Source organism: Fonsecaea multimorphosa (genome assembly GCF_000836435.1).
Source record: "Fonsecaea multimorphosa CBS 102226 unplaced genomic scaffold supercont1.17, whole genome shotgun sequence".
NCBI lineage: Eukaryota > Fungi > Ascomycota > Eurotiomycetes > Chaetothyriales > Herpotrichiellaceae > Fonsecaea > Fonsecaea multimorphosa.
Genome location: NW_015971651.1, coordinates 350,056 through 374,189, shown reverse-complemented (window position 1 = coordinate 374,189; position 24,134 = coordinate 350,056). Strand labels below are relative to the sequence as shown.

The window sequence follows — 24,134 nt, the reverse complement described above, 5'->3', positions numbered from 1 at the left end:
TCAATCACTGTGAAAGTCTATACTGTTGCAGAAGAGACGTTGGCAATCAGAGAGGGAATGGAGACGCGGACGACGCGAAGAACGCGTTTTGCGTCTCATACGTATAGATCTATGCTTCACCGTATATATGAAGGCATCACGTGCGAGGCTATCAACGTCAAAGCTCTCATGGCTCTCCTGTCGCTTGCCCATTCCGCATATCAACGTGACCCTTGTTCCGGATGTCCTTCAGTTGAAAGGGGAGAGACCTGAACAAAAAGCTTTTGCTATCATGTTGTTTGTCATACCTCTCAGAAGTGAGGAGCCAGACAAAGGAGAAGTTAGCAATTGGTGCGACAAGATTGACCATGCCAGCCCTGCGGATCGTGAGGAAATCGTCACCTCTTGACGACTAGACTCCCCTATTCCACATCATCAAGACCTTATCCACGATATCTTTATATATATATATATATATACTTTGCCCTTCGGCTCTTCAAAGCCTCTGAATAGACATCACCTGTCTGTCACTTCTTGCTCTCCAGACTTGGTCTCAGGTGAACGGTCTCATAAACTCGTTTGCATCATGAGTTGGAGAGTTGGGACTGATGATCGCAAGGTTGTTGTCGGCAATGGTGTCATGCTGCGATAGTGGGCTCTCACCTCTGTCCTGGCGCTGGTCATGGTGCTCAACGCGCGTTTGCTCATGCTCGTGCACATGCTCGGTCTTGAGGATGGCTTGAACTCTCCGAGTGACACTCAAAGAGACACAGCTCCAGCCTGCTGAATATTCTCTGTCCGAAGATCCACCGAGAATCATGTGAATATGCTCTTCTAGGTTCTTCATGGCGATAGCAAACTGGCGACAATCCAAAGTTGAGCGCTGCTTCACTCGTGGCCATTGTGACAATAGGGGGAGTCACCTTCATAAAACGCACCAAGACCCCATGACCTTCTCGCGGATGGACAGCGCGGACAGCAGGGGAGGCTATTTAACCGCGAAGAAGCCGCTCATCAGCGACACGACCTATCATAGATATGATATAAAGATCAACTCTTCCAGGTATCATCGACCCCAGATCACGAAGTCTCGCGCCAATATCGACTTACTTAGTATTGCCAGCCGGAGGCACCCACCTTGACGTCGATCTAAGGCAGTGTTGGGACAGCAGTCCTGAACCAACCAAAACACCCATCAACTGTGAAAAACGCTGGGGTGCTGGACTCGGAGTCCTCCATTTCCAGTGTTGGGCCGAGTACTGGGATTCGCGTGTCGGTCGAGCGTACTGAAATCCTGCCATTGTCACAGCGACAAACGGCTTCCGGTAAGTGAAGTTCACAACTTCACTTCCTGTTTCTGCTGCCCAGCCAACCGCGCCGACTACCAACTGCCTAAGGCGCAGCTTCTGGCACTTCACAACATCCTCCTTTTTCCCCGATATCGCTCCCCAAGGTCATTTCCCATCCTTCCTCTTCATCCGATCTAACCATCTTTGACCAACCCAGCTTCTATTTACCACCAACCATCATTCATATCATCCACAATGGCTCCACAGAGAAGAGTAAAACGAGTCTCGATGGATCAACTGTCGTTAGTTGCCTTCGACGACAGAACAAGCGTCGACAGCAAGGAGCTAGCGACCCAGACGTTCTTCGGCAAGAAGCAACAAGCCCCCGCACCCATCTCCAAACAAGTCCCATCCCACTCATCCTCTGTCACATGGAAAAGCCAAGCCATCAAAGACAAGGAGGAGTACGAACGGGTCAAACAGCGGGTCCGCCACTTTGCTCCTGAGCTGTTCAAGGCCAGCGCGACACCAGGCCCAGGGTCACCGGCGATCTTTCCACAGAACGTCGGCGAGTGGGTCACCCACAAGAAGGAGATACTTGCATTGGCCGAGGCTGAGCAAAAGAAGAACTGCGAAATGCTCAAGGCTCAAATCGAAGCTCGCCAAAAGATCCCAAAATCCCAGCGCAAGATCAAATCAGTTTTTGGCGAGAATGGCAAGATCTTCAATGATGGGCTCAGTCCAGTGCTGGGGTTCCCTACCATCTGGTCAGCCGAATACCTCGGACAGGTAGCCAGGTGGCCAAGCAACGGCGAGTTGCAATGGAACGGCGACAATAGGCAGAACCTCCTCGCTAAGACCAAATGCGGCCGCTTCCTTCCTCCTCCTCGCGCTCCTGCCACCCCATCAGCGCCGTTCCAAGAGCAGCCCTTTTTAAAGCAGTTGCCACTTGATGAAGCTGGCCCCATCTTCTGCATGGGTCCTCGGCCGGACGAAATCTTTGTCAGCAATGCTGACATGGATTCAGATCCGCAATTCGAAGCACTCGGCAGCTTCCTCTTGGGAACAGAGCTGATGCAGGAAGTTGGCCAGTGGAGACCCCCTGTTATCCCACTGTGGCCACAGGAGCAGTTGCTAATGGGAGAAGGGCCTATGGTTCCCTATCAAGGAGATGGGTTCGTCGGAACACCGGCGATTGGCAGTGAGATGTTATACAATGAGAGCATGCAGGCCATGCACGCTGAGATGTGGCACAATGAGTGCATGGAGCCAGAGCTGTGGCAGGACCCTATGTGGATGTAAAGGACATTGGGTTGATTGAGCTCTTTGGCCAGAGGTGTGCCGCCGCTGGACGGTCCAGACGCGGGCAGCAGGCAGGGACAGGCTGTTCAGTGAGTGGAATGGTTGGCCTCTGCAGATGCAGGCAATGGCAATGGCAATGTTGGTTGTTATAATGAACAGCTCGAAAGAATGCGGCTTTGTTCTCTTGTTTTTTGGGCAGCGGGCATGGCGCTGGAAACAGTCAGCGACGACTCTCACGACGGCACGACTTGACGGATTTTGGATTTCTTTGTCATATGCATAGCAAGCAATGGCGTTGGAAGCAGAAGGAGGATGCTGCAGGTGGCATTGTTGTGCCTACGACGCCCTGCTCCTGAGCAGAGTTAGAGCGTCAGCGTGGCGGTTTGGCCATCATCTTGGACAGAAGGATTGCATGACAACATCATAGAAGAGATGATAGCAATCCCAAGATCATAACATCAGAAATTAATGTACTGGTATGCAGCCCTCGGGCCTCGGAGTCGATCTGTGGGAAATAAGCAGAGATACTGACTGACACGACTCGACGTGTCAGCACCGACTTTCGCGCCTTATTATTGACGCCCACGACGCTTTCCCCAGATTTGGTGCCAAACGCATGGGGTTTAGCTCTAAGATACCGAGTATGATACCGAGTACCACTGCAAAATGTGGGTGCGGACCCGTTGCTACCGTTGCCGACAAACCATCAGCCACCCATCAGCTCTGCTGTCTTGTCTCTTCCCCCATCGACCTCGGCAGGTTTACGGGTAATGCGGCCGTCAGCGAACTCTCCTCCATCCCACGCGCCAACTCGCCTGAATTGTACCAAGCGATATATCATGGCCTGCGCTCTTAGCTACCCTGTCGTCTCAGTACGATCTCCTGCACCAGACCCTCCAACACAATGGGCCGTAAGTCCATCCTTCAATCCCCATGCCCTCTGCGTTTCTTGCTACTGACAACGACCGCCAGTTCCCACCGTAGCGGCAGCCATTGCTGGTGGCCTGGCTACCGCCGCCTACCTCGATGCCAAATTCCTCATCCGCCATGATCTCAAGGCAGGCTCTTTGGCCGCCAACCAGAAGAGCGCAATGGCCTTCACCCTGGACCGATACCAGAAGAATAAGATGCTCATATACCACATCTTTGAGGAGCATGCCACGGGCAAGAACGCAGACAATCTCTTCCTCATCTTCGAGAACCGATCGTGGACCTACAAGCAGTTCTTCGATGACTTGCACAAGGTTGCCAATTGGCTGATGAAGGATTTGGGTATCAAGCCTCAAGAGATCGTCGCCTTGGACGGTGGGAACAGCCCCGAATACCTCATGCTCTGGTTCGCCGTCGAAGCCATTCACGCCTGTCCTGCCTTCATCAACTGCAATCTGACATCGGGTCCCCTCACACACTGCGTCAAGCTATGCGACTCACGGTATCTGATCGCCGACCGTGCAACACAAGATCTCGTCCGGCCGTGTGAGGGAGACCTCCAAGCTTCGGGTGTACAAGTCATCTACTACGACGAACCTTTCTTCTCTTCTCTAACAGACACCACTCGAATCCCCAAATCTCTACATGAAGGAATCTCGCCAACCGAACTCGGTGGTCTTATCTATACCTCAGGCACAACGGGGATGCCCAAGGGTGTGATTATGCTTCGTGGCCGCGAGCTCAATACCGCCCGCAGCGTTTCTATGTATCTCAGACTCAAACCTCATAACCGCATGTATACCTGCCTACCACTGTACCACGGCGCCGCACACGGTCTGTGCCTAACGCCCTCCATCTTCGCCGGATCCACCGTTGTACTTAGTCGAAAATTCTCCCACAGGACCTTCTGGCCAGAAGTCCGCGCCTCCAAGGCTGACATCCTCCAGTACGTGGGTGAACTCTGCCGCTATCTCATTAATGCACCGCCCAGCCCGCTGGACAAAGAGCACAACGTGAAGATGGCATGGGGAAATGGCATGCGTCCAGATGTATGGGAAAACTTCCGGCAGCGCTTTGGGATCGAAACGATAAACGAGCTGTACGCAGCTACGGATGGCATGGGCGCCTCTTTTAATGCGAACAAGGGCGAGTTTGGCAAAAATGCCGTCGCCATGCGTGGGTTATATTGGAAACTCAGAAACGGCGCGAACGAGAAGAGAGTCAAGATCGACATAGACACCGAGGAGATCCTGCGCGACAAGAACGGTTTTGCGATCGTCTGCAAAGACGGAGAGCCAGGTGAGGTGGTGCACAAGATGGACCCGGCCACTGCGGACGTGGCGTTCGCAGGATACTACAAGAACAAGTCCGCCAGCAGCAAACGAAAGATTGAGAATCTGTTTCAAAAAGGAGATCTCTGGTTTCGCAGTGGAGATATGATGCGCCAAGATCCCGACGGGTGCGTCTACTTTGTCGACCGCCTGGGCGACACCTTCCGCTGGCACAGCGAAAACGTGTCAACCAACGAAGTTTCGGATGTGCTGGGCAAGTGGCCTCAAATCGCCGAAGCGAACGTGTACGGCGTGCAGGTGCCTCACGCGGACGGCCGCGCAGGGTGCGCTGCCATCGTACCCATCTCGTCCATCACCTCGGCCGACCAGCTCGACTTCTCTGGATTAGCAGAGCACCTGCTCTCGACGCTGCCGCGGTACGCCGTGCCCATCTTTTTGCGCGTAGTGCCGCAGCTCGAGTACACGGGGACGATGAAGCTGCAAAAGGGCCGTCTGCGCGCCGAGGGCGTCAACCTCGACAAGATTCAGGCGTCGCGGCCCGACGACCGCATGTTCTGGCTCCCGCCCGGAGGCACAAAGTACGAGCCCTTTGGCCGGAAACAGTGGGAGGAGCTGAAAGCTGGGAAGGTCAGGCTGTAGATATTACCTAGGTATGCTACGATGCAAGATCTGTACATGCTAGATGCTAGATGCTGGCTGAATAGATGATGGGCCTTCCCGGTCTAGGTACCCATAATTCGTTGCTGAACAGAGAATGGCGTGAGTGAGGGCAATACAAGGCCGCCATCCCACGGTTTATCGAAGCTATGTCGCCACCTACCTTGGTACTTGCCAAGGTACCTATGTATTTACTCGGAACTCCTTATATAGCGGGCAAGGCTGCGCTAAGCTGGACCGGGCTTGCGATCATTCCCATTCCTCGTACCTCGTATTAGGTATTTACCAAGTCCTCTTGCTTGAAAACCCGATGGATATATCTAACTACCTCGCTACCTACCTAGGTAGACACATATACGATTGTGTTCAATCGCCCCGTTGGAGGGCAGTTCTCGGATCCGACGTCCTTGTCGTTGTCATTGCCATTGTCATTTCCATGGACGATGGGGTCCATTCGAGTCTCTCTCACACCCTCTGTCTCTGTCTCTGTCTCCATATACATCTACCGTAGGGCTACTACTAGGTACTTTTCAACATCCCATACCATACATGCCAATACTGGATATTTTTCAACCATGAATCAATCCGTTCCCCTCCGCCAATTTGTGCAAAGGCATCAAAAAAAGGGGGGTGGTCATCAATTCCTTCCTTTCGTCGATTCACACAGAGCCTAGAAGCCGTGGGTCAGACCTCTGCACGACAGAATAGACACCTCCTGGAAATGACAGGCCGAGCCAATCCTCAGAGAGAAATTCGTTGACTCCCCCCTCGCGGACAACGGACAAGCCATCATTTTCGTGGATCAGAATCTCCAAGATGACAAGGCCACCACACACACACTCTCTCTCTAACCCACCCTCACAAACACCTGAAGCCTCTCGGAAAAGATCCTATTGTCGTACTGTCAAAGCAGTTGCAGCACACCATATATCGCCCGCGCTATGCTTGTTTCCATCATTCATGACTTGGGGGTATAAAAAGCAGGAAAGGCCGCACATAAGCATCAGAAAACATCAGTGGAGTATACAGGGTGAGCATTGGCCGCGCAGATGATGGATGACTGGAAGGCAGGTAAATGCCGAATTGACTGGAATGCGTCGAGTGAGTCGCGCGCGGAGGTCTCATGAATGTCCGGGTTGATCGTCGACAGAGATGAAGCTGGTCTCATTCTAGGGCTCGTTTCAGGTCGTTCCATTTTTGCTTGAGCGCCTCGTGCTCGGCATTGAGCTATTGAAGAGTGTCAGAAGTCCGTCATCTCCGGTAGCAGAACAGCGATCAAAGCAGGAAAGGGGTTACTCACCTCAGCATACTTCATCTTTATCTCCACAAGCTCCCGCTCCATCTCGGCCATCTGTTCTTCCATATGACGGTTCTCATTCTGCACCTCGATGTTACGCTGCATGACCTGTTCCGTTCCCGCCCGCAGCCTCTCTTCGACGTTTGCCGCCTCACTCTCGGCGACTTTTTTCAGCTCGGCGACTTGTCCAGTCAAGCTCTCATTGCGATCCGACAACTCGGTGTTCTCGACTTTCAGCCGCACCAGCTCATTGGCGATCTCAATGTGCTCTGCGTCGGATTTCTCGGCTCTTTGCTCGAGGGAGCGGATCTGGGCAGCTTTCGTGGCGCAGTCGGTCTTGAGATTTTCCAGCTCGGTCTCTCGTGCTTTTTCGGCCTTTGTACTTGTCTCCCACTCCTCTCGATATCGATTAAGCATCTCAGGCGTTAGTTTTACGGCACATGCGTCTTGGACAAGGAGATCCGCTCGGTAAACTTCAGCGTCAGAGCCGCCAGAGCTGCCGAAGAATCCCGACTCCAGGATTGACTTGGATGAGGGTGCGGCATCGATATAAACATCGAAAATCTTTTCCTTGAGGAAGTTCGTGAGGCTCTGCATGTCCTGCATCGCCAGCAGCGTGGCTACGTTTCGCTGGATGACAGCCATTCCAAACTTCAGGATCGCACCCTCCAGCCCTTCGCAGAGAACCAAATCGTAAACCCGCATGACCAGTTGAAGTGGAAATCGGTATGCGAACATGGTCAGAAACCACTGTGTCGCGTAGAGCTTGGGAGTGACACCCCGCCGGTTGAGATGACAATACAATGCAGGCTCCAGATCCTCCAATAACCGCTCGAACTGATAAAGATGGAGATGTAGTCCTGGCATATCCTGGATAAAGAGATCGCGGAGTTGATATTTGTTCATCAACCGGACAAGCAGGCAGAAAGCTTCTTCCTCAGGCATTGTGAACAAAAGAGGCATGACAATGAAGTTCAGGCCCTGAGGGTATCCGACAGCATCATCGAAGAGTGCATATGCCCGGCATACGTGGAATAGCCCATCTTGAAGGCCCGACGCCGCCGCATACTTCGAATAGCTTGTCCTTGAGCCCATGTCTCGCTTGATCATCTTCTCCAGCTTTGCTAGGGCTGCAGAATCCTCTTTAGCCTTTTTCGCTTTTTCTGCAGCCAGTTGAGTCTGGAGGCGAGCCGTGCTCATAGGATCGGTTGCCTCATGGGAGGGTGAAGGAGATGCGACGCCTACATTAGAACTGGTGGCAGGCGTTGAGTGATCAGATCTTATCGACGATCTAGACGACGCCACTGATTCTTTCTCCTTGGCGCTGCCATTGAGATGCCCATTCAGTAAAGGAGATTTAGGCATGCCCTCTTTTGTTTCCGAGTTTGGCCCTCGGGACTTCAGATCCCAGTAGACAGCTTCCAAATCCTCGTTCTTGCTGCCTGCTAACACCTGCCATATAACCGGTCTGATGGTCTGTGGGATCCCACCACTGATGGCTTGGGTGAACTCATCAGGACTCGTCCGCGCCACGGCCTGGGGACCCTCGTTGACCACGTTTTGCCAGAAGTCCCAATCTATCGGAGTACTCGTATCCGCAGTTGCTGCTGCCACCCCTGCCACTGTTCCCGGAGGCAGATCTGGATTGGTGGGCAGTGCTTCGGCCATGGGCGAGGACGGTGACATGACAGGAGTAGAGACAAGATTTTCATCCTGACCAATGCTGCCTGGAGTGGCTATCCCGACACCCAAACTGGCGGACCGTCCAATAAGTCCTGCTATTGCACCTCCTTCAGCTGGCTCCGCTCCCTCCAAGCTTGTGATGCCTGCTTCTTCCCGCAGCCGGAGCATTTTAAATTGTTCGCGGAGCGATGCTCTAGAAGGCTGCTTCTGGCCGCCTGATCCATCTTGAGACTCATCTAGGGCTTTTAGCGTCAAATCAGGGTTGCTGCCGAGAGTGGATGCTGATGCCGCCGTATTCCGTCGCGTGTCGAGTTGTGATTTGGAGGGCAAAGGGGGAGAACGAGTCTCTTTTGGGGTCGATGTTGCTCGGCTCAGCCATCCGAAAGGAGTGGTCACTTTGCGGCTGAAGGAGGACGTCGATTGTGACTGAGGTGGTTGCGGAGACGGTGCTCGAGCATCTGAAGCTTTTCTGGGAGGAGGCGGTCCCCAAGGCACCGACGGCAAGGAAGCAGAAAAGCCTTGGAATCTTGAAGGGCGAGCAGCAGGCTTGGGAGGGACAGGTTTCTCTGAAGGATCGCCGGATGTGTCAGTAGAGGGCTCGGGAGGTTTCAGGGTAGGCGTCCGCTGGGCATCGTGAGAATCGTCCACGGCGCTTGTATCAGTAGTTATATCAGGGACTTTCGCCTCTGAGCCATCCGTGCCTTCTCTTTGCTCGCCTTCGCCTTTTGATTGCTGCTCGTCGTTCAAAGTCGGAGAGTGATCATTGGAGTCCTTGGGATCTTGCGTGGGCTGATCGGAGTGGGAGGAATCTCGCTTTGAATCATTATTGACATCGTTGGCATCCTCAAATCTCTATGCTCCGTCAAAACAGATCTTTGACTCCAAATGAGAGATGTGAAATCCAATTGCCTTACCTCGTCCGTGTCCGGGTTGTCTGCACTGTTCGCCATGTTGATCTACCTTCAGGGACCAGCGGGCACCCTCATATCATCCTTGACCGCAGTATGGCCGATAACGTCAGGGAATGGTACTTGTGGTCTATTTGCTCGGAAGAGACAGTTGGAGTGTATGTTAAGGATTAGAGCGCGTTGTCCTCGCAGGCGATGAGGGCGAGTCGAAAGGATCAGGTGCGGAGTTCCAAACGAGGGTCAGATGTCACTGGTGACCGCAGTCAGTCAGCAACCCAGAATAGAGTACTGGTCGGTGACTTGGACAGACGATGAAGCCAGAGAATCAAGGAATCTGCAAGTCCAGATCGTCTGCCTTGATACGTGCAGCTTCAATGGAGGCCGTCGAGCGAATTAAATGACCGAATGACAACTTTTCCCTTGGTGCTTGGGTGACGCGGAGGGCAGCAACTTTTCAATTCTGTAAACAGTCGTAACAGTTGACAGTGGGAAGAAGGATCGACAAGATCTCGCAGACGTTGTGCTCAAGACTTCTAGAGAGGGTCAGGAGGAAGTCAGGGTGAAGTGCGATCGAGTCTATCGAAAGGAAAACTGTTCTTTTCTCTTTTCTGGTATCCGATACTATCATCCGCAGTTTGTACCACACCAGCGACACCACGATCCTGCCGTGCGCGATTCGCATGCCCGCAGCCATGTCAGGTCCAGGGGCCTAACGCCGTGTTTAGCATTGAGCATCAGCCCCATTTAATTATCGCTCCCTCGCATTTCCACTGCCATGCCCCTTTGATCAAGCCTCACTAGCCCCATCGCGCCGTTGTTTGGCTGTGCCATAAAGGGGCGAGAGGGGGATTCTGCAGCCTGCAATGGGGCTTGTTTCATCTGTACCAGGGACTCGTCACCCGCATAATAATACTTGGTAGCTTCGTACCTAGCAATAGGTAGTCATGATTAGCTTCAACAAACCACGCAACTCCTAGCAGTCTTCTCTGGATTCTAGATGTCACTTCAGTTGATAGGTATAGAGTCTTAATGCCTCGTTTGTTGCTTGTCAAGCTGCTGCTCCATATCAATCCACCTGCCTTTCCTCAGAGGATCGAGGCCTTTGAGCTTCTCCAACCACTGGGCTACCTTTTCCCGGTCCTCTTCTTCTAAGCCGGTCTTGAGTTTGCTCTCTAGCATTGTACATTCGATCAACGCTTGATATGGCCATTTGCAATCCGCGGCATCCTCCAGCACTTCCTCAATGTATTCCCGCTCCGACGCGATATATTCCAGCCGCTGCTCATTTGACAAATTCGGTGCCATGCTCCGTGACGCCTGGTCAAGATCAAAGGTGCACATGAGGTTCTGGTGATAGAACCAGAGTGACTGGTCGTAGGGATCGAATAAAGCCTTGTGTATCAATTCGAGTTCTGTGATGATGAGCATCCAACCCAATCTCATCCATCGGAGAACTTACCTTCGTCCAGCATCTTTCGTCTTTCATCATCCGTTGCCTTCTCCTCCTCCAAGATTCTGAGCATGAGCTTTGTTCGGTTGTGCCAGGCTGAGAAGTTGGACAGATTGGTTCCTATCATCTTCTTGGTATATTCCAACTCCTGTCTCGCCATACTTTGTCCCTGTAAGGCTGGGCTCTCGAGACTTTGCACCACAGTTCGTCGATAGCCCCAACCGTGGAAGTTTCGGCTGTCCCGACTGAGCATCTTGCCTACCAATTCAAGCTCCTCTTCCCATATTCTTCGAGCTTTCGCAGCAGGAAGAAGAGCCGTAGCCTGTTCGAGGAGCCATAGTCTGTGGTTCCATATCCAATAGCATTTGGGGAATTTGAGGAGTAGTGGAAACAAAAATTGTAGGTCCAGCTGGATGATATCCAGAACCTGGCTGACTCGAGTCTCCTCGTCCATTTCACCGGAGCCGGTCTGTCTTGCAAGATCCTCAAATTCGCTGACATAGATGCGGCGGCGATGATTCCAGACGGTATAGTACTCGGGATTCCTCTTTAGCAGCTGGGCTGTTTGCTGGAGTAATGCAGGTGTAAATTCCTTTGCCACAACCTGCGTGTACTTAATATTAGCATCTTCATTTTTGAATTGTTCAAGCCTGGCCGAGAGACCTTTGCATTGACTTCTTCAACAAGCTGTTGGTATTGGGCGATTTCTTTCAACTCCTTCTGCCGTGCTTCTGCTGTCCGTTCCTCGCGGGTCGCTGTGCGAGGTACACCATGCTAGTTATACGGTCAACTTAGGTCCAATGCGCCTGCAGAGTTCGCGAGTCTTACGCTTGCCATGATTGAAGACTTCGTTAATTCAAGAGGCAGTATCTTCTCATATTCGGTTTGCGGAAGGAGGAGTTATGGGACGTGGCAAGATGAGGCAGGATGAAGGAAGGATGGAGGTCAGAATAATTCCATGATTCCAGGCAACAAACTTAACCACCTGCACGTATTATTTCTTACTTTCTTACTTTCTTACCTCAACCAGCAAGCATCCATAACAACCCACCCCGTTACAGACAAGTGATGGCTTGTCACTAACATAGATACAGACAGTTGACCCAGGACTCGGCGTCACAGGTGTTCCTGTCGATCTGATATTCCTCCAAATGGACGTTGACGCTTCCTCCTTAACAACGTCCTCTTCAGAACCGTCAATCACTTCTCGCTCTTCGGCTACGGACGATGTGAGCAGGGCATCCGCATCTCTTTTACCACAAGAAGATGGAGTTTCATCGCCGGGACGCCCATTGCTCTCTCAATTCCCCCAACATCAATCTACATCGGGATTGATCTCCGAGGACCACCCTGCCCAGGTCCTGCCACAAACTAGTTTTCGTCCCTAGCAAAGACGAAGCGTCAGTGCCGGCGACCCTGTCCGAATTCGATCTCGGTTCACCTCGCCCGACCGGTTCATTCCACAAAGACCTCTGCATGTGGATAAAAGACGATCTTACCAAGTCACCAAACCTCCAGTCTTACTCCGAGGAAGGGAAAGGAATGAGCGACGGCGAGATAATACTGTGAATCCTTTTCGCTCCGTGAGTGAGGCACGGTCCCGGGCATTGACGAGGCAAAGAAACGCGCCAAATGTCTACAGCCTTCGTCCGCCACAATATGTTCCTTCATTTGTCCATGGGACGGATGCTACTCCCGCACATATTGATGGGAGCATAGCAACAGAGACTCTCCGTCAGATCAGCACAGGGTTTTGGACCGTGGGCGGCAGACTGTCTGCTCAGATCGGACAATTGCAGGGCGTACCTACTGGTTCGGGTGGGATGCTGGTCAGCGGCAGCACCGCTCCCTTGCACATAGCTACATTTCTGGACCATGCTGCCAGTGATGAGCAGGCAGTGGCTCATGAACGCCGCCTAGCGCTGGCACTTGACATTGATCAAGCCGCTCGGATCTTGCTACAAATCCCAGGTATTGAAGAAAAGGACGCCAATTCGAGACCTGAACATCGTCCCTTTGTGTGGAGGAACAGTGCTTGGACCCGAGAGCCGACGTCTTGGTGTAAGAATGTCTCCAAGTCTCTTGTTCGCTTACTGACTTTCGAGCAGATCTCGCGTACAAAGATGGAGGGTTACTTCAAAGCGAAAAAGCGATTCCAACCGTCCCCTTTCGGGTTCTTGGTGCTCCCAATCTCAAAGACGACTACTACTGCTCCATACTCGCGTACAGTCAGACCTGTCACTCCTTAGCCGTCGCCCTCGGTCAAAAAGTCTATCTCTGGACTGAAAAGTATGGTGTGCGCTATCCACCACTCCCTGCTGGCCGATCAACCAATTTTGTGACTTCTTTAGCTTTCTCATCTGAGAAGGGAGCCAAGGCCATCTTAGCCGTCGCCAGGAACAGCGGGACTGTCACATTATGGAGTTTACGGGAGATCAGACCGCGCTTCACTGCTCCTCACCCCTGTGCAGCATCCTGCGTGTCTTTCAAACCTGTCCAAACCCAGCGACCGTCCGTAGCAGGAAGAGGTACTGTCCTGTGCGAAGACTTGCTCGTCGGCGACGACTCGGGCAAGATCTACTACTATTCCTTGGAGTGGCCAGCCTTTGCTCCCGGATCCATGACGCTGCTAGCCAAACTTGACGCCCACAGCCAAAACATCTGCGGCCTCGCATGGTCCCCAGATGGTATGCAGTTTGTCTCCGGTGGTAATGATAATCGGGCTCTGCTTTTCGATCCATCGATCTTCCTGCCGGCGGATTACCAAAGCCATGTCTCCCCGAATGTGCTAGATCAACTGGCAGACATGTTCGACGATTCAGCCTTTTCAACTTCTCAACTTCCCACCCCACCAGCTTCGCCGCAGAGATATCGATCCGCAAGCCGCCGTCAATCCCCGGACTTCAACATAGAATCAGTCAGCAGTACGCACATCCGTGGCCTAGAAACACCACCACCAACTCCTCAGCGTCGGGGCAGATTAGCCGATCGTGACCCTTTAAGCTCAACAGGCAATCACCGTACCGCTCCTCCGCCGAATGCGTCTGTCCTTCGCAACGCACTCGTGGATCCCGCTATTCTTGGACAAACCAATGTCCACATCCATTCGTTTTATCACGCCGCAGCTGTCAAGGCCATCGCTTTTGCTCCTTGGCAGCCCAATCTGCTTGCAACTGGAGGCGGAAGCAATGATCGCCAGATCCACTTTTTCCACACAGGATCCGGAGCGCTTCTGGCCCTGATCAATGTCTTCTCGCAAGTCACGAGTCTGGTGTAGAGCACAACAAGACGCGAGATAGTTGCAACGTTTGGATACTCGCAGCCGGAGCATGAAATCAGAATAGCCGTTTTCAGCTGGCCAACCTGTGAATGTGTAGTGAGTATTCCCTGGGAAAGAAAGCAGAACGGTGAGATCGGCCGTGCGCTGTGGGCAATACCCTATCCAGGCGGACCAAACGATGCCATACCAATTCGCAGACAGTATGGGGCTGGTGGGGGATTTGCCTCTTGGGATGCAGTTCAAGAGACTGAAGCAGAGCGAAGACGAGCCGAAGCAACAGCCGTGGACACGGCCAGTCCTCGGGTCCGTCGCAGTCTGACCCCAAGCCCTGAGCGAAGCATTGTACCGGTGACCAGAAGACATCAGGTAATGAATGGGAGGGAGCTTTTAGCATATGGCCACAGTGGAGACATTCGGCATGAAGGCGAGCGATGGGCAAGTCGGACGGAAGAGGAAGGCAGTCTCATCATCGCATGCTGTGATCAAACGGTCAAGTTCTTCGAGATCTGGGCGGGGAGAAGTAAGGGAAAGAAAGCGCTTGGCTTGGGCTTGCGGCAGGGTGTTCTCGGCGGGAGTCGCGTCCTGGAGGGATGGTGCGAGAATCTTGGTGTGGATGAGATTGGATTCGGAGAAGAGGTGATTCGGTAGCTCCTGGGTGCAAAGATGGGATGAGCAAGGAATGAGCAACACGAGAACGAGTCTTTGGTGACGGCTCATCCTGATACCGCCGCACAGACAGCGAACCATTCCCTAGATATCAACCAAACAACATCTGAGGTGGAGAAAGAGGAAAATGGGTATCCTTATCATATCATTCTATAGCCGAGTGACCTTCCTGAAGAAGCCATCAATACTCATTCATTCATACCTAGTACCTGACTTTTAACCTCGATGCATGCAATCTAAACGAGAAAAGAAAGATGCTGAATACCGCCGAATGCTGAAGATTTTGAATGCCTCAATGCCTCAATGCTCAATGCTCAATTGAATGTTTTCATGTCATGCTCGCTGGTATCCAGGTCCTCGCTATGCTGAATGCCGCCGTGGCTGATGCTTTTGGGTGGTCCTTTATGTGAAAAAAAAAGCATTCAAAATCCAACACCTCCACCCTCCCCTTCCCATTCAACTGGGCACTCTCCATTCTGACACTCACGTGTACATTTGATTCCCCCCTTACACAGTCCTTTTATGCTTTCCTGCGGGAAGGGACTTGGATCATGATGCTTCAAGATGATGATGATGTTGATGTTTGAGGATCGTAGTGATGTTCTGGTGATGAAGACAATAGTGTCGTGTTGTGGTTGGTGGTGAGTGACATACATAAAACGTCCCGTATCCGCCGGCTCGGCAGGTACTTTCCAATCTGTCGTTTCCATGCCTACTCGCTCACATAGTGACATATGTATCCTGACAGAGGTAGTGTAGACACCGACATCGACGGTGGAAGGGGTAAAGGCAGACATGGGAGACATAAGCATTGGACATAGTACCCCCAGCCAGGACTTGTCACTCACTGCCCGGGGAGTCCGGTGCCGACGACATCTGAAGATGAATTCAATTTGCTCAAAGCGAATTTGATCAGCAAGGAGCAGCAGCTCAAGCTCCGGTCCTGTGCATTTTCTTGCCCGATTTCGACTTCGATTTCGACTTTGGCGTCTCCAGGTCCACGTCCATATCATCGTCGTCGATAATTGGGGCTTTTCCCCCCACCTTTAGACCCTTTCCTTTATTGGTGACAGGAATTGGTTTCGATAGCGGTTCGGCGTCCTCGGGCGCATCATCCTGGTCTTCGTCTCCACCCTCTTCTTCGTCGCTAGAGTCACCAGGCACACGCACTTCATCACCCTCTTCTTCTTCAAAGTCGACGGATCCGTCATTGATGAAGCTGTCCATTTCCGAGTCGTCTTCATCGTCGTCGCTCTCTTCATCTCCACTCCCCTCCTCATTATCAGAAGATGCGACGGATGGAGACTCTGAACCTGCTGGAGACGGCCCGTCATCGTCCGGGTCAGATTCTTCAGCGCTGGACACTTCAGCTTCATCATCGACAAGGCTCCGCGTACTGCGCACGCCGTTCAACCGGGGTTCTTCCTCCTCATCTTCATCCTCATCCTCTTCGTCGTCTTCGTTGTCAGATGACATATCCTGAGTGCCGTTTTCGAGAGGCATGAGATCTTCGTCATCCTCCTCGTCTTCATCTCCACCGATGAGCTCATCGAGATCTCGCTGCTGCTTCGTCCTTGATTTCTTGGTCGGTCTGGCAATTTCCTCATCCAAATCTTCGTCGTCACTATCCCAGTTATCTTCCCCTTCAATATATATGATCCCGGGCTCATCTCTTCCTTTTCTGCTGCCAGGTGGTCTCTGAGCCAGCAACTGTTTTCGATAAGCTAGCTGTGCATCCAGCATATCTAACTTTCCCTTGAGCAGTAACAAATCATCCAACGTCTTCATCCTCGCGTTCAACACCTCATACAGCGTCCTCACTTTTGCTGCGACATCGGGCTGGCTTGCAATCGCTCCACCGTGACAGACACACGTCCACTGCACCCACGTAATGAGATGTCCATAGCGGCCCGGACGAGAGGCGAGTCGTTCGGCGAGTTTTGAGAGGAGAATGCCAGCGAGAGTGGAGTCGAGCCGTTGGATGGTGGATTTGACAATGGACATGTCGAGAGTGTGGAGACAAGCTTCCAGAAGAGAGGTGTCATTGGTGCGGAGTGATTGGGTAAGTACTGTGGAGAGAGACATGCCGGAGGGAATTGTCGTTTGGCCAGGCTTAAGAGTGATGATGGAGGTATCGTGCTGGGGAATGGCTGATGCGATGGATATCTCATGGGGGTGTTTGGATGCTAAGAGTTCTCCAAAGGAAGGCTCTCCCTCTTCTGCTTCTGGGTCGGCGTCTGCCATTTCTTCATCGGAGTCCATCCCCGGGGCTTCATCACCTTCGACCACTTCTGCGTCCTTCGTCGTGGTCGCCGCTTCGTCTGCAGATCCACCATCTTCTGCATCGTCAGGCTCTTCCTCGCCCTCGCTGTCCGAGATCGAGATCGCAGGGCCCAGAGGTGCGCCTCCTGCTCCGCCATTGACGACGACAGTCCTCGACTCATCCACAAATGTTTTCCCGAGATCCTTGACTCCGTTGAGGGTAGCGGTGTTGAGAGTAGATGAACTCGCCGCTTTCACGACCTCTTTGACGCCTTCAAACAGGACTTCTCCGTTTCCTTCGTCTTGCCATCTCACTCTTTGAAAGGCCAGATCCACACCTCCATCGGCGGAGACGACGATGACATCAGATCCTTGGAGGAATGCTGCAAAGACCGGTATATGTTTGACTTTGGAGTCTGGGGTGACCAATTGAATCGTAGCCGATGCTTTCCTGGTGAGGTTCTTTCGGCTGGATTTCAAGTCTCCATTAACTGGCTGATTCTCAACAAAAGGTTTGGGAAAGATCTCAACAGTCCCTTCCTTTGTCACCACGCAAAGAACTTGGTCGCGGAGGGCATCTGCCGTTTCGACTGGGGGAGTCGCAAGGTCGAAAGAGATGACACCACTTCCTGCGACTAAAGTGCGCACCAGTCTCTTTTGCGATATGTCATAGACGTTGACGTATCTCTCTGAGTCTGCAGCAAGGAAGTATCCAGGAGTCTCTGCAACATTTGAGCTTGACCGACATAGAGCGTGCACTGGATTTTTGAAGGAATCGAAGCGATCTATCCGAAAATCATCGGACGACACGAGGTCGATTGCAAACGGGGTGGAAGAGGCACAGATGATCTGAGGGGTGTTTTGGGCCGGTGAAGCGAGGATACTGATAGCAGGGTCCGGGAGGTTGATTGTCCTGCGCTTGTTAATAACCAAACGTGATGCGACCGACCCACGAGTGCCACTAACCTGATGGGCTGGTCCTTGGCCAGATCCCATTCCAATAATCTTGCGTCTTCGCCTATGCTCCAACCATGCTGGTAGTCCGTGCGAGAGAATTTAAAATCTTTGACACCTCGTTCGTGTCCTCCACTTAGAGTACCTACAATTCGACCCTCGGCAGGCGAGAACATGCAGATCTGGGAGGAATTGGTTCCATAGGCGAGGACTGCGCCATCAGTGCTCTCCGACTCCCGCTTGCGCTTCTTCTTTGAAGCTGATTGTTGTCGTTCCCGGTATGCCGCACCATAGTATCCCCAATCGAGGCAAGTGATCTTTGACCCGGCTCTGGTCTCATGCTGGCTGCGTAGACGTCCCGTATTCGTATCATGAATGCGCAATTGGTGAACGTCAAAACTCTGGATGACTGAGGCGAAGAGGTGCAGTTGCAGTTGTGAGGGAGCAAACGCTGATTTCAGCACTGAGGATTTTCGAGTATTGACACCGGCGGCCACTGCGGGAGAGGAGGCGGAGGAAATCTTGGAGACTGATTTTTGAGCGTCTTTCCGACCCATGTTGATGGCCGAGAGTGAAAGTTGAGAGGGGAGGGACGGGGTATTCAGGTAGGACGTGGATTCCCAAATGACATTGCAGTTATTGTCAATTGGTGGTGCCTGGAAATCCTGCGCTTTAACGACTGGATGCTGGTGTACAGAATTTCTCAGTCCGGCAAAAAAAAAGTTGACGAGTGTTTGGAGAATCAATTGTCGGCTCGTGGCAGACGACGCCTTGCCATTGCTGGCCTAGCCGGAGTGCATTTTTATGTGTATATACGCACCCGTAGTATATGCTATGTGGGTGCTGTGGCTCGCCGGAGCGTCTGTCACTCTTTCTGCCCTGCAAATGCCGTTTGGCATTCAAGCACCTCTAAGAAATTTTCCCTCCACCCCATATTCACTGCTGCGGTCATTTGCCGCATTTACCAAGCCCTCATCGACATCCATCGATAGTTTCATGGCTGGAAATGGGGTTGCTCTTGCAGCAGGAGGCGCCTCTTCCTGACATTTCTTGCATGCGACAGCCACAACAGGTGGAAATACCCGCTGTAGCCCCAACTGAGAGGCGCCTGATGCTCATTTGTGTTCTGTGGCTGTCATTCTAGGCCCATTCATCTCCCTCAAAATTCCCACCCATCGCCAAACAGGCATCTGTTTGCTTTTGTTCTGCCATGAACACTGCAGGAAGATACATCTATTGACCGGATCGTCTACAAGGATTTTGTCCTGCACTGCAGATCCTCAATGTCTATTTGGAGGTAGGAAGACCCAACAATGAAAAGCAGGGTGCACTTTTGCGCACTTGTTCGAACTGCTGCCTGCAACGGACATGACCTTCCTCCTCCGGGTTGACCGGTCAAGGCGGAAAGCTGCGGAGATTACTCTGCAGGGGCAAAATGCTGCCGCTCCTCGCACTGTCGAGGAAGACCTGACCCTTTCTCTAGACAACGACTACTTGCACGACAGTTTCCAAGCATGTTCCTACCCCGATCAAAGTCGACTGCGAACGGCCACCACAACAGCATCGTTCACATTCTCCGGTGCTCTCTCGTGCCCTGCGCCAAGGAAGATCAATGAGTCATGCAGGTGCGATCACGTGACCCAACCCTGCGGTCATCATGATGGAATTATTCTTGAAGGTAGGGGCTGGGAGTGGGTGCGCCGAGTGAGCTAGAGGCCAACCCAGATTATCATTGCTCGGGATGCTGCCAAGCGCATCAACGAAGGACAAAAGCGGTTCGCATCGAGTGTACTCGGTATTAATGCAGCTGAAGCTGACCCAGCAAGAATGCCACAAAAATTTCGAGACACACAAAAAGGAAAACAACGAAAAAGGGGTCTGCCGGTGAATGGAGATAACAGAGAAGACAGTGGTGGACAAGTGGCCCGAGGTAGGCGAGGCGTCAGACCAAGCCACGAGTGGACAGAAGAGAAGGCGAGAAGGGTCGTATGGAGGTGGAGGAGAATGGGAGGGCGAAGAAGGGAAGAAGGGAAGAAGCAGGCCGCACACAAAGACTCGGAATCAGAACTTGGGGGGCAGCAATGGATTTGCTTGGACAAAGCTTTGAACCTTGGAAGCTAGCAGGGCGAGGCCTGTACCAATCAAGGCGGGCGCAGACGGGCTCTGTGCATCCACTCTGGAGATTCTGCAAGGATGACCATGTCAGGATCATCTAGCGTCGCTGCAGGGCCACAGCCTGTCCACCGAAGTGGGCCTCTTGGTGGACTTGCAACCCCCCTCGGTGGCTGCGAATGCCCGATCCTATTTAACGGGCTTCCGCGCAAAATTTGTTGTGTCGCTTGCACCTCAACCTGAAATACCGCCGCTCGGCTGGCCTTCCTTCTGAAACCACCTCCAGGCTCTTTTTTCTTTTTTCCCTCTTGCACGGCCCGCTGACGACGCGCCAAACAAACAAAAACATTCTCCAATCCCAATCCACGCGCATCGCATCACACCCATCACAGCTCTTCCCGGTACCTTTGGTATTCAATAATCCCATCGTCCCTCGGTTTTGTCTGTTGCCATCGGTCATCCATCATCGATCACCATCATCGGCCATCCGTCATCGTCGCCACCTTTCACCAACTCTTGACTGTTGCCTGTTTCTTTTCGTGTCCCTGAAACAAGTAACTCATTGGTGAGGCGAGGCTTGCTCTGAGCCTTCCCGCCCCTCGACTGCATCACGCCCCACGTGACGTGCTCGGCCTTGTCACATGACCCGTCGAGATTTTCGCAAGGCTGGTGTTGAAGTCGGCGTCGCCACAGACTCTGGGCTGAGTCGATACAATTCCATCTGCCGCACCTCTCGGATCTGGATCTCGTCGACTATTTATTAATCTCGACCCTCCTCCATCTTTTCCTCGAATTCATTTTTGGCCCGCGTCCACCTTCTTTGCGCGCGCGCCCTTTGTCTTGCTGTCCTTTCTCTTCACACGCCATCCATTCGCCACGGTTGCGCCTTGTAAAATATCTCACTCTTAATTAATTAAGTTTTCGCCAAACGTCTTCCTCATTTTCGGCTGGTCCGATCTCCATCGCCCTGAGATTTGCGCACTCGCTCTTGCCAAAATGGACGTGGAAATGCAGATGGAGGCTCATGGGTATGTGGACTTCACTTCGGCGCGACCTCGCGACTTGTTTCATCTGACCCTTAGCAGATTGCCAACGCAATTCAGCTCGACCTCAGAGCAGCCGGAAGAGTCTCACATTGCCGACAACCTGGCGGCCTCAATATCAAATTCAGAAGCGACCGTGAACCCCAGTCCGCCCAAGCAGCCCGCAGTTGATGCGCCGCAACCCGATCCAGTAAAAGCAGTGCCAGACCCAGTGCCAGACGCAGTCACGGAGGCAGTGCCGGACCCGGTTCCTGAGGCAGCTCCTGAAGCAGCGCCTGAGGCAGTTCCACCAGCTCCCTCTGAAGTGCTGCCTCCACCACCGCCTGCCACAAATGGGATCACGAATCACGAAAGTGAACCTGTCCAGCAACCTCCTACAATTGTTCCCGACTCTCAACCTGAATCTTCTCTCGACCACCAGTCTTCCACATTCCCTGTGACCACGTCAATATCGGACACAACCCTGACCGAGTCTTTTGTCCCCTCTTCCATCCCTGCCGAAATTCAGTCTTCGGCCACGCCGTTGGAGACAAGTCAGTCAACCATGGATGTTACAGAGCCTCCGGCAATTCCCCCCGAGCCCCCAGTGTCTGATCTGCGAACCGCGCCCCATTCTGATGCGCTAACGCCTGAAGCTGTCGCAAAGGTTGAGGCTCAGAAACATGACATCGATAATTCTGCCGATCTGCCCACCTCCCTCAAACCAGAAGTCGCTGAGAGTGCACCCCGAATTGCGCCCGTCGTTGATTCGGCCGCCGCGAACATTGGCCTTCCCTCACCGCCTGCACAATCGCCGCCACCTGCACCCCAACCGGCGCCTGCGAGCTTGACTGAGCAGAAGGCCACAGAACAACCGGCAGCGCAACCGATAGAACAGCCTCTAGAACCACCTCTAGAACCAGAACAGCCCACCCAGGTCACAGAGTCGGCTCCTGCAGTAGAGGAACCCAGTGAACCTGCGCCAACACCGGCTGTTCCTGCTCCTGCAGAATCCGAAGACCAAATCATGACGGATGCCTCTCCGCAGCCGATCAAACAGGTCCACGAACGTGATGAAGACATGGAAGACGCGGAACGGGCTGCCAAGCGCGTTAAGACCGACGAACCGCACCCACTTACCGAAGAGCGACAGTTCAAAGTTCCGGATGTGCCTGCACCCGCCGTGTCGTCGCCAGCCACAGCCAACGGCGAAACCGAGTCTTCTGCGGCAATCACGGAGGACGGCGATGATTCAGTCACTCCAGCGCGCTTGGCACATATGAAGAAGGTCATTTCGAATCTGAAGAAGAGCAACGCCTCTGGACCTTTCAGACTTCCGGTAGACTGGGAAACACTTCATATTCCGACTTATCCCGAGATCATCAAGCAACCCATGGATCTAGGCACAATTGATCAGCGGTTGAAACGCAACGAATACACGTCAGTAGCTACATTTGTGGCTGACTTTGAGTTGATTGTGAATAACTGTTTCACCTTCAACGGTCCTGATCACGGAGTGTCACAGCAAGCCAGGAAAATGAAGGCATCGTTTGACGGTCAGATGAGGAATTTACCAAAGGCCAGCATTGAAGAGCCTTCCAAGGAGGTGAAGAAAGCAGTCAAAAAGCAAGAGCCGACGAGAACAGCGCCTCCGCGGCGACCGTCGGTAAGCACAACTACGTCGAACGTCGGCGCTGCTAGTTCGCCCACCTCCGCAGCCCCCCCAACACCTGCCTTTGCACCGAATCCGGATGGTATGCCTCTTATTCGGCGTGATTCGAGTTTGACGGATGGCCGACCCAAGAGAGCCATTGTCCCGACCAAGCGCAACTCAGAATTTGGAGGTGGCAGACCCAGAAAGAAGAAATATGAGCTGCAACTGAAGTTCTGCGATGAAGTTCTGAAGGAAATCATGAATGCGAAACACTGGCAGGCCAATCAATATTTCATGTATCCGGTGGATCCGGTGGCCTTGAACATCCCAACATACTTCCAGATCATCAAGAAACCGATGGATTTGTCGACAGTTAAAACCAAACTCCAGAACAACGCCTATGAGAAGGCCAAGGACTTTGAAGAGGATGTCCGTCTTATCTTCAAAAATTGCTTCAAATTCAATCCCGAAGGTGACTTGGTCAACGCTTCTGGGCATCAGTTGGAAGAATTGTTCAACAAGAAGTGGGCGACAAAAGATGACTGGCTTGCTGCCCGTGAGCCACCATCGGTTACCCAGTCGGATGCGGAGGACGAAGACGAGGACGAAGAGGAGAGTGAAGATGAAGCGGAGGGTGATAGCGAAGAGGAGCGGAACGAAAAGATCAAAAAGTTGCAGGCCCAGATTGAGGAAATGTCAAAACAGATGGGCGAATTGACGCAGAAGAAGGTCAAGAAATCCAAATCGCCTCCGACGAAGAAAAAGGAAAAGTCAAAAACCAAGAAGGAGAAATCGGAGGGGGCAGTCTCCAAGCCCAGCAAGGACAAGAAAGAAAAGAAGAAGCCACAGCCCCGGAAACAAGAGAAAGATCGATATGTGACGTTCGCCGAGAAGCAGTACATCTCCAACGGCATTGCCATGCTGCCGGAGAAACAAATGCAGGAAGCTTTGCGCATCATCCAGCAGAGCGTTCCGTCCTTGGCCAACAGTGATCAGAACGAGATCGAGCTGGATATTGAGGAGGTTCCCAATGGCGCGCTTCTGAAGCTGCTCGGGTTCGTTAAGAAGTACGCCGGGCCGCCTCCAGATGAGCCGAAAGTGGAACCCTCGGAAGCCTTCCATGCGCCGGCCCATCACAAAAGCAAGAAGAGCAAGCCCATGAGCAAGCATGAGCAGGAGGCACAGATTGAAGAATTGAAGGGCAAGCTGGGAGCTTACGCTGGACCGATTTCTCCGAATGCTGTACCTTCGATAGAGACGGGCGACAGTAGCGATGATGACAACTCGGAGGAGAGCGAGGAGGAGTAAATCTCGACACTCGCCTGACGAGTGCTGAGAAGACTCACATCGCTTTAGCCGTGGCACTCGAAAAGAAGGCCAAATGTTGATTGTGAAGC

General features: G+C 52.7%; 7 protein-coding genes across 7 annotated transcripts; 4 read left to right on the top strand and 3 right to left on the bottom strand.

The window, feature by feature from the left end:
• Window positions 1-1,523: 1,523 nt before the first annotated feature.
• Z520_08034 (uncharacterized protein) lies at window positions 1,524-2,570 on the top strand (the record flags this gene model as incomplete). The annotated part of the gene is made up of 1 exon (XM_016778531.1): window positions 1,524-2,570. The coding sequence occupies one exon, from the start codon at window positions 1,524-1,526 to the stop codon at window positions 2,568-2,570; it is 1,047 nt and encodes a 348-aa protein (XP_016630379.1).
• Window positions 2,571-3,474: 904 nt separating this feature from the next.
• Window positions 3,475-5,431, top strand: Z520_08033 (uncharacterized protein; the record flags this gene model as incomplete). The annotated part of the gene is made up of 2 exons (XM_016778530.1): window positions 3,475-3,481; window positions 3,543-5,431. The coding sequence occupies 2 exons, from the start codon at window positions 3,475-3,477 to the stop codon at window positions 5,429-5,431; spliced, it is 1,896 nt and encodes a 631-aa protein (XP_016630378.1).
• A 1,182-nt stretch (window positions 5,432-6,613) lies between these two features.
• Window positions 6,614-9,379, bottom strand: Z520_08032 (uncharacterized protein; the record flags this gene model as incomplete). The annotated part of the gene is made up of 3 exons (XM_016778529.1): window positions 6,614-6,676; window positions 6,750-9,281; window positions 9,344-9,379. 3 exons carry the CDS (start codon window positions 9,377-9,379, stop codon window positions 6,614-6,616), a joined length of 2,631 nt encoding a protein of 876 aa, XP_016630377.1.
• A 984-nt stretch (window positions 9,380-10,363) lies between these two features.
• Z520_08031 (uncharacterized protein) lies at window positions 10,364-11,624 on the bottom strand (the record flags this gene model as incomplete). The annotated part of the gene is made up of 4 exons (XM_016778528.1): window positions 10,364-10,749; window positions 10,797-11,391; window positions 11,451-11,561; window positions 11,616-11,624. 4 exons carry the CDS (start codon window positions 11,622-11,624, stop codon window positions 10,364-10,366), a joined length of 1,101 nt encoding a protein of 366 aa, XP_016630376.1.
• A 986-nt stretch (window positions 11,625-12,610) lies between these two features.
• On the top strand, window positions 12,611-14,715 carry Z520_08030 (uncharacterized protein; the record flags this gene model as incomplete). The annotated part of the gene is made up of 3 exons (XM_016778527.1): window positions 12,611-12,848; window positions 12,896-14,058; window positions 14,110-14,715. 3 exons carry the CDS (start codon window positions 12,611-12,613, stop codon window positions 14,713-14,715), a joined length of 2,007 nt encoding a protein of 668 aa, XP_016630375.1.
• A 948-nt stretch (window positions 14,716-15,663) lies between these two features.
• On the bottom strand, window positions 15,664-18,506 carry Z520_08029 (uncharacterized protein; the record flags this gene model as incomplete). The annotated part of the gene is made up of 2 exons (XM_016778526.1): window positions 15,664-17,908; window positions 17,962-18,506. The coding sequence occupies 2 exons, from the start codon at window positions 18,504-18,506 to the stop codon at window positions 15,664-15,666; spliced, it is 2,790 nt and encodes a 929-aa protein (XP_016630374.1).
• A 2,551-nt stretch (window positions 18,507-21,057) lies between these two features.
• Z520_08028 (uncharacterized protein) lies at window positions 21,058-24,045 on the top strand (the record flags this gene model as incomplete). Its single annotated transcript, XM_016778525.1, has 2 exons — window positions 21,058-21,089; window positions 21,147-24,045. The coding sequence occupies 2 exons, from the start codon at window positions 21,058-21,060 to the stop codon at window positions 24,043-24,045; spliced, it is 2,931 nt and encodes a 976-aa protein (XP_016630373.1).
• Between the last annotated feature and the right edge of the window lie 89 nt (window positions 24,046-24,134).